At 53.0% G+C, this 11,337-nt stretch overlaps 1 protein-coding gene across 1 annotated transcript; it reads left to right on the top strand.

The window, feature by feature from the left end:
• Nucleotides 1-3,937: 3,937 nt before the first annotated feature.
• On the top strand, nt 3,938-6,470 carry LOC123123678 (transcription factor bHLH18). Its single transcript, XM_044544243.1, has 4 exons — nt 3,938-4,095; nt 4,180-4,714; nt 4,844-5,230; nt 6,147-6,470. The coding sequence occupies exons 2-4, from the start codon at nt 4,211-4,213 to the stop codon at nt 6,228-6,230; spliced, it is 975 nt and encodes a 324-aa protein (XP_044400178.1). The 5' UTR covers nt 3,938-4,095; nt 4,180-4,210; the 3' UTR covers nt 6,231-6,470.
• Nucleotides 6,471-11,337: the final 4,867 nt, after the last annotated feature.

Here is an 11,337-nt window from a genome sequence, read left to right as displayed (position 1 = left end):
TCATCACGTCTTGACCATATCACATCACAACATGCCCTGAAAAAACAAGTTAGACGTCCTCTATTTTGTTGTTGCAAGTTTTACGTGGCTGCTACGGGCTTATAGGAAGAACCGTTCTTACCTACGCATCAAAACCACAACGATTTTTCGTCAAGCGTGCTGTTTTAACCTTCAACAAGGACCAGGCGTAGTCACACTCGATTCAACTAAAGTTGGAGAAACTGACACCCACTAGCCACCTGTGTGCGAAGCACGTCGGTAGAACCAGTCTCACGTAAGCGTACGCATAATGTCGGTCTGAGCCGCTTCATCCAACAATACCGCCGAATCAAAGTATGACATGCTGGTAAGCAGTATGACTGTTATCGCCCACAACTCTTTGTGTTCTACTCATGCATATAAAATCTACGCATAGACCTGGCTCGGATGCCACTGTTGGGGAACGCAGTATTTCAAAAATTCTTACGCACACGCAAGATCCATCTAGGTGATGCATAGCAACAAGAGGGGAGAGTGTTGTCCACGTACCCTCGTAGACCGAAAGCGGAAGCATTATATCAACACGGTTGATGTAGTCGTACGTCTTCACGATCCGACCGATCCTAGCACCGAACGCATGGCACCTCCGTGTTCAGCACACATTCAGCTCGATGACGTCCCTCGTACTCTTGATCCAGTTGAGGCCGGGGGAGAGTTCCGTCAGCACGACAGCGTGGCGACGGTGATGATGAAGTTACGGGCGCAGGGCTTCGCCTAAGCACTACGACGATATGACCGAGGTGTGTAACTATGGAGGGGGGCACCGCACACGGCTAAGACAAATCTTGAGTGCCTTTGGGGTGCCCCCTGGCCATGTATATAAAGGAGGGGAGGGAAGAGGTGGCCGGCCCAAGGGGGGCGCGCCAGGTGTGGGGAATCCTAATAGGACTCCCCAGTCCAAGTAGGATACCCCTCCTCTTTCCTATTCGGGGTAGGAGAGAAGGAAAGAGAGGGAGAGGGAGAAGGAAAGGGGGGCCGCGCCCCCACCCCTTGTCCAATACGGTTTGGGCAGGGGGGAGGCGCGCGACACCTCTAGGCCCTTCTCCCCTCTCTTCACTAAAGCCCAATAAGGCCCATTACTTCTCCCGGCGAATTCCCGTAACTCTCCGGTACTCCGAAAAATACCCGAATCACTCGGAACCTTTCCGATGTCCGAATATAGCCTTCCAATATGTCGATCTTTACGTCTCGACCATTTCGAGACTCCTCGTCATGTCCATGATCTCATCTAGGACTCCGAACAACCTTCGGTACATCAAATCACATAACTCATAATACAAATCGTCATCAAACGTTAAGCGTGCGGACCCTACGGGTTCGAGAACTATGTACACATGACCGAGACACATCTCCGGTCAACAACCAATAGCGGAACCTGGATGCTCATATTGGCTCCTACATATTCTACGAAGATCTTTATCGGTCAAACCGCATAACAACATACATTGTTCCCTTTGTCATCGATATGTTACTTGCCCGAGATTCGAACGTCGGTATCCTCATACCTAGTTCAATCTCATTACCGGCAAGTCTCTTTACTCGTTCCGTAATGCATCATCCCGCAACTAACTCATTAGTCACAATGCTTGCAAGGCTTATAGTGATGTGCATTACCGAGAGGGCCCAGAGATACCTCTCCGATACACTGAGTGACAAATCCTAATCTCGATCTATGCCAACTCAACAAACACCTTCGGAGACACCTGCAGAGCATCTTTATAATCACTTAGTTACGTTGTGACGTTTGATAGCACACAAGGTGTTCCTCCGGTATTCGGGAGTTGCATGATCTCATAGTCATAGGAACATGTATAAGTCATGAAGAAAGCAATAGCAATAAAACTAAACGATCATTATGCTAAGCTAATGGATGGGTCTTGTCCATCACATCATTCTCTAATGATGTGATCCCGTTAATCAAATGACAACACATGTCTATGGCTAGGAAACTTAACCATCTTTGATTAACGAGCTAGTCAAGTAGAGGCATATATACTAGGGACACTCTGTTTTGTCTATGTATTCACACATGTATCAAGTTTCCTGTTAATACAATTCTAGCATGAATAATAAACATTTATCATGTAATAAGGAAATAAATAATAACTTTATTATTGCCTCTAGGGCATATTTCCTTCAGCAGGCCCACCAAGCCGACAACCTGCATCTCCTCGATGAGCACCAGCAAGCGGAGGAGCAACTCTTCGCCGGCATGGCCATCGCGCCGGACGTGGACGTGGCGGAGCAGGCAGCACTGCTCGGGTCCTACCGTTCGCCCGCAAAATCCGCCCCGACCGCTGGTGGTACCGCCAATATCAGGTGGAACTGGAGGACGCCTACAAGGAGATGGATGAGGAGGTGGACGAGGTGTTCGGCAAGAGCCACGACGAGGAGGACATTGATGACGAAGGGGACGCAAATATGCACACACAAAATTTTGACTTTTATTCAAAAACTATAATATATCTAAAATTAAAAGTCAATTGAAAAAGCATGGGTGAGTGGAGCTAGTATTAGCATGGTGTGATAGATGGGGCATGTAAGAGCATCTACAGCCGGACTTGGCAAATCCGAGACAGTGACCGGTCACGCCTCAAAAAATGCAATCCACATCCGAATACCTCAAATTAGAAACCTCAAATCCATATTATTACATGCAACATAGCGATCTTTAAGCGGAGCTCCTCCGATCACCGTGGCCATGTCCGGCGGCCGGTTGCGCTCCTCAGAACGTTGGCCCGGTCGCCGGCAAGGTAGAGTAGGGCATGGAACACGAGCCGGCTCACGGGACTCAAGGCGCCGCCGTCTCCCATGCCCTACTCTTCCTCGTCGGAGTACAGAACCCGTTGGGTGCCGGTGGACGTCGGATCGATGACGGATCCGTCCTGGGACGAGCCACCGACGTCCACCACGATGTAGTTGCAGCGCCCGAACTGATGACCCACACAGGGCACTGGAGAATGCAACTCTGCCTTGCCGACGTCCAACGCCGCAAGGGCAGCCGCTGCCTCCCGCACACGGTGCCGGGCACGGTGGGCACGCCATGCCATGGCCTCATCGAATGAGGCCCGTGGTGTGTCCCATGCTCGGCACGCCAACGGAGGGGTTGCGCGTCCGCCAATGCGTTCGTATGCCAGACGGACCGCATGGCCTCCGGCGAGGCAGCTACGGCTGGCCTAGTGCCGGATCCATGCGCCATTTGGGCGGACGCAATGGATTCCCGACGAAAGGAGTCCGAACGCAGCCGTGCATGGGCCTTCTCTCGGGCGAGGCGGAACGCAAGCCGGATGGCCATCTCCTCCTCGGGGCCACATGGGATGAGCTCGGGGTCGCCGGATCTGTAGGTGAAGGATTAGGATCCGCTGCCCGCCATGCCGGAGACGGCCGGAAGTAGCCAGAGACGAGTTTGGGTGGTGGAGAGGAGTGGAGAGGAGGGGAGTGAAGTGGCTAGGGTTTGGGCCGGCGAGCGGATGTGGAGGAATTTATGTGGAGTCGGGTGGACCAGCGTGGGCCGGGTCCGACGTGGCGGGCGTGCCCGGGCGTCCCATATCTACCCCTTATTTGGGCTGGATATGAGGGGTGCCGGTCAGCCCAGGCGTTCGAGAGTCGTTTGAGGGGGGCGTCTAGGTAAAAAAAACATGACCGGACAATGGCCAGGCGGCCAGGCGGCCCGCCCAGACGTATGAGGAGAGTTTGAGGTGCCCGGTTGTAGATGCTCTAATCTCTCATAAAAGCATACGTGCATGGGCCTCCAAAAATAATCAAGGATTAAGCCTTGCATGCAAAGGACAAATCATAGACTGAAAAGAGGTCTTGCTGAGGTGAGGTGCACGTGATTGGGGTATCTTCTTGTTTCCCATAGTACAGTAGCTAGCAAGAACCCCAACCCAACCAGCCCTGCCCTTGCCGGAGCTTAGGCTTAGCTATATATATACATATATATGCCAGGCATGAAACAAGTATTAAAAGCTTGAGAGGGATTCGGAGACCATTTGCAAGGATGTGTTCTTCGTACTTGACCGTGCAATCATATGCAATGATGTGTCTTCTCGTCAGGTAAGCGTGTGATTTATATATTAGATCCATCGATCTGTATATAAACTGTTCTATAAACCATTTATTTTGGAGTGATTCGATCAGGTAGAAGTAGCTAGCTGGAGATCGAGCGAGCATGGATGACTCGAACATGTTCATCCAGTGGGCAATGGAGACGCTTGAGCAGGAGCAGGACGGCGCCGCCACCGGACACGTCTTCCCGTCGTCACTCCTAGAGCTCGACAACTCGGCGGCGCTGCAGAACGGCACGCACATGGCGGCCCACCGACACGGAGCCACCGACAGCTGGAGCTCAGGCGACAGTGGCGCCGCGGTGGCCGTGGAGAACGACGGCTGGTCGTCCAACTGCAGCACCAACTACCCGGCCGCGAGCTGGAACTTCATCTCGGCCATACCGCAGCCGCCCAGCATTATCGAGGCCACCCCGAGCCCACCCGCAGCTCCCAGCCACGTCGTGCCGGAGCTGGCGCACAGGTCGCCACCGTCGAGGAAATCCTCAGGCGCCAGTACAGGGACGGTGCCGACCGTGCAGGAACACGTCATGGCGGAGCGGAAGCGCCGGGAGAAGATCAACCGACGCTTCATCGAGCTCTCCACCGTCATCCCCGGCCTCAAGAAGGTCTGTACATTTCTCACACAAATAAATTTGTAGTAGCATCACTCACTTCAGCAGTTCAGCTCAGCATTGTTTCGCTCACTTCAGCAGTTCAGTTCAGCTCAGCATTGACTAAAATAATTTTCCGCTCAGATGGACAAGGCGACCATCTTGTCGGACGCCGTGAGGTACGTCAAGGAGCAGCAGGAGAAGCTCAAGGCACTCCAGGACCGTGACGCGAGGAGCATCGACTCGGTGGTGCTAGTGAAGAGGCCGTGCATCTCCAACGGCGATGATGGCTGCCCGTCACCGCCGCCGTCAGCAGCAGCTGGAGGAGGTCCGCCGACGACAAGGGTCACGTTGCCGGAGATCGAGGCGAGGATCTCGGAGAGCAATGTGATGATGAGGATCCACTGCCAGGACGGCAAAGGGGTCCTTGTCACGTTGCTCGCCGAGGTCGAGGGGCTCCACCTTAGCATCACACATACCAATGTCGTGTCTTTCCCGGCTTCCACTCTGATCATTAACCTCATGGCCAAGGCATGTTCACCACTTCACTCTACACATTTTCTTTCTTTTTTCTTATTTATAGGTTAGTACTCCTCAATATCAAAATATAAGACATGTTTGCAGTTCAAATTGAACTACAAAAATGTCTTCATTTGGTACAGAGTTAGTACTTGTTACCATATGAACAATTATTTTGTTTTTTTAGGTGACATTTTGTGAAGTCAAGAAAGACAATAACTCTAATGATAGAAGATAACTTGTGGCCCGTACAAAATACTGTGCAAATTTATGCATGATCTAAAAGAAAGAAAAATTAGAGGACTACCTTACTTGAGTTGTAGCAAATTGCCACAAATGTTTATTGAACACAATACAATAAAAGACAGTCCCATACACGCACATACACTCATTCGTATGAATAAATCTAGAAAAATATGAGCACCAACGCTAAGTCTAGGACTTGAACCCTGACGGGCTGGTTCCATCACAAGGAAACTAATCATCTGAGCTACTCTCAGTTCGCAATTGCCACAAATGTTATATGTATATACAAAATCACAATCATAATAAAATATTGATGAATAAACTTGATCAACGGTACCAATTTTGAGTCACTCCAACATATACTGTTGACCAAACCCTTAAACTTCTTAGAAAATAATCTCTCCATTCCAAAATGTAAGATTAATTTTAACACTATGATAGTGCAAAAAATAATCTTACATTTTGAGACGGAGAGAGCACTTATTATGGAACCACAGCCATAAGGAAATACTTATGAATAAATCTGATCAGTGGTACAAAGTTGGAGTCACACAACCTAGATATATATAATAATCGTCAACTAAGAAGATAGTCGAACTGCATCTTATATTGTTAACAGATGAATATCAAAGAAGTATTTACATTCCATTTTACTAACTAGTCTATAATTATTTCCTTTCAGTTAGACGAGGGCTTCGCCGTCACAGCGGACGACATTGTATGGAAGCTCGACTCTGCTTTGCGCGGACATCATAGCGGCAAATGATAGTTCTAGCTAGGAGAGGACCAATAAACATGAAGACGCAAAGGCTTAAGAAGCGGCAAGCAGGCAGCTCATGTCCAATTAGCATGTTCAATTAGTGCGTGTGTGTGCGCGCGCGTGCATTGTGAGTTACACTAATAGTGACCAGTGTGAATCTCGGGCACATGTTCAATTTAGCATGTTACCGTTTTTTGGGTGCATCTGTACGTGTCACTACAGCATCAAGGCGTTGATTTTTTAGCATGTCGGATCTTTCTCATGTCATGGTCCATCATGCTAGAGAGAGTAGTAGAATATTTTAGTCTGTATTACCTTCGTTTTTTCACTCTGCATATTAGGTCATCTCTGGATATACCTTTAATCAACAATCCTCTATAGGGGTCATTCGGTTTGGTGGAAAGCAAAACGTAAGAATTAGAAGTAGTATAGGATTTTGATAGGATGACATTTGCCATCCTAAGAAATTGACTTGCCCCGTTTCTATGTGTAAAATGAGCTTTGGGTGGATATGTAGTTTTCTTAAAAACACAGAAAATGAATTGTAATCCTACAAAATGTATGTACACATTTCCTACAAACTGAATGCATCTATAGGATTTTTTTTCTAGAATGCTTATTTCTATGTTTTTCCTACGACAATCCTCCAGACCGAACTAGGCCTAAAATTGCCTTGTCTGCAGAAAGGTAGCACGTCCAAGTTGGCAGGACAGGCCAAGCTCGATACAGTACTAGGAGTAGTGAGATGGACAACTCACGTGCGCCAGATCGACCGGATACACTCTCCTAGTCAAGCAGAGCTGGCATGCATGGCACATGCAGGCACGATTCCAGACGCTGGCTACACGACGGCTTTCCGGGCGATTCACGGACACGTAGTACACGCTTTCCGCATGTGCCTCTGTGGCACCTCGCACGGACGCCGTGACCACCGCCGACAGCATGGCGCAGACCACGGGCCACTCACTGATTGAAAGCGGTCATGCAGCTCGGGCTCAGCTGACTCGCCCACAGTTGGCTAGTCCATGTAAATTTTGTAGTGTGTGTTGAGTAACGTGTATTAGGAAATATAGGTTAGACTAGGAAATATACAAGGCCTTGTACTTCTATATATATATATATGCCCACGAGGCTCAAGCAATACAACGAACTATTCTATCAATCCTTTCTCTCCTTTCTAACATGGTATTTATCGCAAGTCGATCCTAAACCCTAGCCGCCGCCGCTTCCGTACCTGCGCGCCTCCCCCGGGCAGTCGGCCTCCATGACCGCCGCCGGGGGCCGCGCCGCCCGTACCTAGGGTTCGTCCGCCGGCCGTGTTGGCCGGCTGCCCTAAAGAGTCTTTTTTTCCGATCCTTTGATCCGGGTTTTCTCTCTCTCGCCGGTCGCTTTGATCGGCGTCTACTTTTTTGTTTTCCGGTCTATGTGATCCGGTTTGCGTCGCCCACCGCCGTCGTCGACCCCGTGCGCCTCTACTCCAACACCGGCGCGATCGGCCGACTTCTTCACCGACCCGGCGGCCTCGCGCGTCGTCCGCGCGTCTGCCCGTCGATCGGCCCGACCCGGCGGCCTCGCGCGTCGGCCCGCCGGTCGCCCCGACCCGGCTGCCTCGCGTCATGCGGCGGCCTTCACCGCCGCCGTTCTCGCACCGGCCCGCCCGTCGATCTACGCCGGCCGTCACCGCCCTGCTTCGACCGGGACTTCTGCATCACCCTGACCCGGCGGCCTCGCGCCATGCTGCGGCCAATCATAGCTGCCCTGCCGCCCGCCGCCGCCGGCTTCATCTCGGACTCCGCCTTCACCGAGCGGCGTCCCCGACCTCGCGCGCGATCGGATTCATCACCCGCACGCCGCCGCGATCCGCCTCATCTACGTCGTGCGACCGACCTGGCCCGTCGGTTGCGCGCGCCTCCGCAGGCCCCGTGAAGACCGTCCCGAGTTCAGCGCGCCCCTCTATCGATCGAGCAACAGGCTGCCGCTGCGTCGCCCCGTCGGGCCGCAGCGCCGCCGCCCCGTGGTTCTTCTCCCGGCTGCACCGACCCCCGTCACCGCTGCGTCGCCCCTTCGGGCCGTAGTACCGCGGTCCACCGCCGCCCAGAGGCCGTCCGCTCCAGGTCGTCCCCGTGGCAGTACCGACCCTCGCGCCACCACTGCGTCGCCCCGTCGGGCCGTAGCGAGCGTGGCACGCGGTCCACGCTGCCGTCCAGAGGCCGTCCTCGCGGTTGCACCGACCCGCGCTCCTCCGCCGCGCCGCCCCTTCGGGCTATCGCGCTGCGGCCCGCGGCCCCTGCCGCCGCCCTGAGGTCTTCCCGCCATCACCCCGACCTGAACGCCCCCGCGGCGTCGCCCCTTCGGGCCGTAGCGCGGCGGCCCACGGTCCACTTTGTTGTCCACGCGCGTTGACTTCCCGTGGTATGCGTCGCGCCGCCTCCATTGGCGCGGGAACGCCACCGTCCGCGCCGGTCTTCGTCATGATGTCGGGTTCTTCGCCTACTTCGAGCACCGCCGCCGCGCTCCTAACCTAGCCGCCGCCGCCGCCGTCAGGCCGCCGCCGCCGCTCTTCTTTGGCCGCCGCCGCCGCTACCCACGTAGCCGCCACCGCCCGTCCACCTCCTTCGTCTTCGTCCAGCACCGGCCCGTCGCCAGCATCGACGTCATCTACCCACTTTGTCTACTCCGACAACTGCAGGCAACATCGGCCCCGCGCTGATTGACGCCGCAACCGTCGTCGAGTCCTTCTCTGCTGGCCTCTCCGACTCCGCCGACATGGCGTACAGCTTATGCAGGTCCTCGTCTATGCATGCCCGGTGCTGGCAACACCGATGCGTGCCTTCGTCCACGATGTGTCCCCGGGTCTGGCAAGCCTGGTGCGGCGCTTCACCAACTTCGTCTTCGTCCGTCTACGCATGCCCGGTGCTGGCAACACCGGTGCGTGCCTTCGTCTACAATGTGTCCCCGGGCTTGGCAAACCCGCCGCGACGTGTTGTCAACAACATCTTCTTCCCGACGCACCACTACTTCGACACCAATGCGACCATGCTAACTCGGCGCCTCCTTGCGCCCGCGGCTCCACGGCGACATCCTCGACACCGGCTCCCCGACTCGACATCAACCATGACATTCTTCGCACGGCTACCTCGACCATGGCTACACCACCCTCCGCTCTTGGCTACATCGACAAACGACACAAAGGGCTACCGCCAGCTTGAGCAACCTCGTTGGTTTCTACTCCAGCCACGACTCCGCGATGCGTCGACCGTTACGACTGTGGGGGGTGTCCGTCGGCTTGCCTTCGGATTCTTCTCCAGTCTCACCGTCTGCGTCGCTACCGTTGTGACTGTGGGGGATGTTGAGTAACGTGATTGTATTAGGAAACATAGGTTAGACTAGGAAATATTCTGGCTTGCCTTGTACTCCAAGTAAATCATGTACTCCTATATATATATGCCCACGAGGCTCAAGCAATACAACGAACTATTTCACCAATCCTTTCTCTCCCTTCTAACAGTGTGGCCACAGTTGGCATAGTTCGGGCACTGGCACGACCACGACTAGTATCGAGCATGTAGCTTCGAGCCCAATCTGTGCACTTGTGTGTAGGGCTGCAAGAAAAGCTCGAGGCTCATGAGTCGCTCGAGATCGACTCGTTTTTTGGCTCGACTCGAGATCGACTTGAAAAGAAATGAGCTGAGTTTGAACACTTTATGTAGCTCAACCGAGAAACGTGACGATCTTGAGCCAATACTGGCTCCCTCAATTTTAGCTCGATAGCTCGACATAATACCATTATGTTAAATGATCACGCCATATATTAAATGGAAATGAGATAATTTGTTACTACCATATATGTTGTGCGTGATTTGCCTCCATTTTATTTACAAGCAAACATGGAAGCTTAATTAAGTGTAGAGAAGATTAGGTTTAATTATGATACGTGGTCGACCAAGTCTTAAATTTCCTGTTGTTTTGGACAAAAATTTCCCAGCATATGCACCTTTATTTTCTTGTTTTTCGTCCACAAAGAACACCATCTATTGCTAATTCACCCAAGAGACCAAGATGAGCTCTTGCCCTACAAAGTTGTGTCGTGTTGTGTCGTTATTTAGTTGGTATAATCACCATAGATTTATAATTTTTACCGTCTCATTTAGCTCGAAACTAGCTCGAGATCGACTCGAGATCGTGACAAACTGAGCACGAGTCATGTTCTAGAGCTCGATCTTGAGCTTCACTCAGTTTGAGCTCACTCAAATTTTAATATGAGTTGAGCTGAGCCAACTCCAACTCGCTCGAACTCGACTCGTTGTGTGCGTGCCTGTCCGTCCGTAGGTGCCGGGCCCAGTCACGTGCATGCATCCAGCTGTTAAATGTCCCAGGACAGCAGCCACTGATCAGTGGGCCATGCATGTAGACAGATTGAGCTGACTTGGGCCCGCACATACATGTGATGTGCATCGGAGACGGACCGGATACGAGGATCGTCGTTTGATCGGACATATGGACTCGCGTCGACGTCGTTCGTAGCAAATACTCAACAGTAAGAGCAACTCCAACGGGCCAATCCAAACGGACGGCGTTTTTGTCTGTTTTTTGTCCGTTTGGGTCGGTAGGCGAACACGAACGTCTGCTTTCGCGTTTGGGTCGGCGCATGCGCCCAACGCTGGCCCGACCCTTTTTTTACGGCGCGAGAAAAAGAAAGAAAACATGCAATAATTATACATTGAAGCCGGCCACGAAGGCCGGTGAGAGTCCACACGTCCACATTAGCATTAATAAAAACTAAAAATAAACTAAACTACGAGGTGGCGCGCTGCCCTAGGCATCGTCGTACGCGGAGAGGGCCATGGCCGCCTCGTACGCCGCCTCCTCTTTCTCTGTCGCCGCCGCCCTGCGCCGCTCGTCCTCCTCGCTCTCCCGGTAGAGCGCCGCAAGGGCAGCCTGGTAGGCGACCTCCGCCGCCTGGTCCTCCTCGCGGACGATGAGCGGGGACGGTGGCACGGTGCGGTCGACCTCGCGGACGCCGCGTCGCCTCGCATCCTCGTGCTCGAAGGCGAACCAGTGCACCTAGTTGGGCGAGTCAGAGGCGTAGGCGGCGTCGCGGCGCTGCTCCGGC

Source organism: Triticum aestivum, chromosome 5D (assembly GCF_018294505.1).
Source record: "Triticum aestivum cultivar Chinese Spring chromosome 5D, IWGSC CS RefSeq v2.1, whole genome shotgun sequence".
In the NCBI taxonomy this organism is placed as follows: Eukaryota; Viridiplantae; Streptophyta; class Magnoliopsida; order Poales; family Poaceae; genus Triticum; species Triticum aestivum.
The sequence above is the reverse complement of the archived record's forward strand: the minus strand, read 5'-3'. Positions and strand labels throughout refer to the sequence as shown.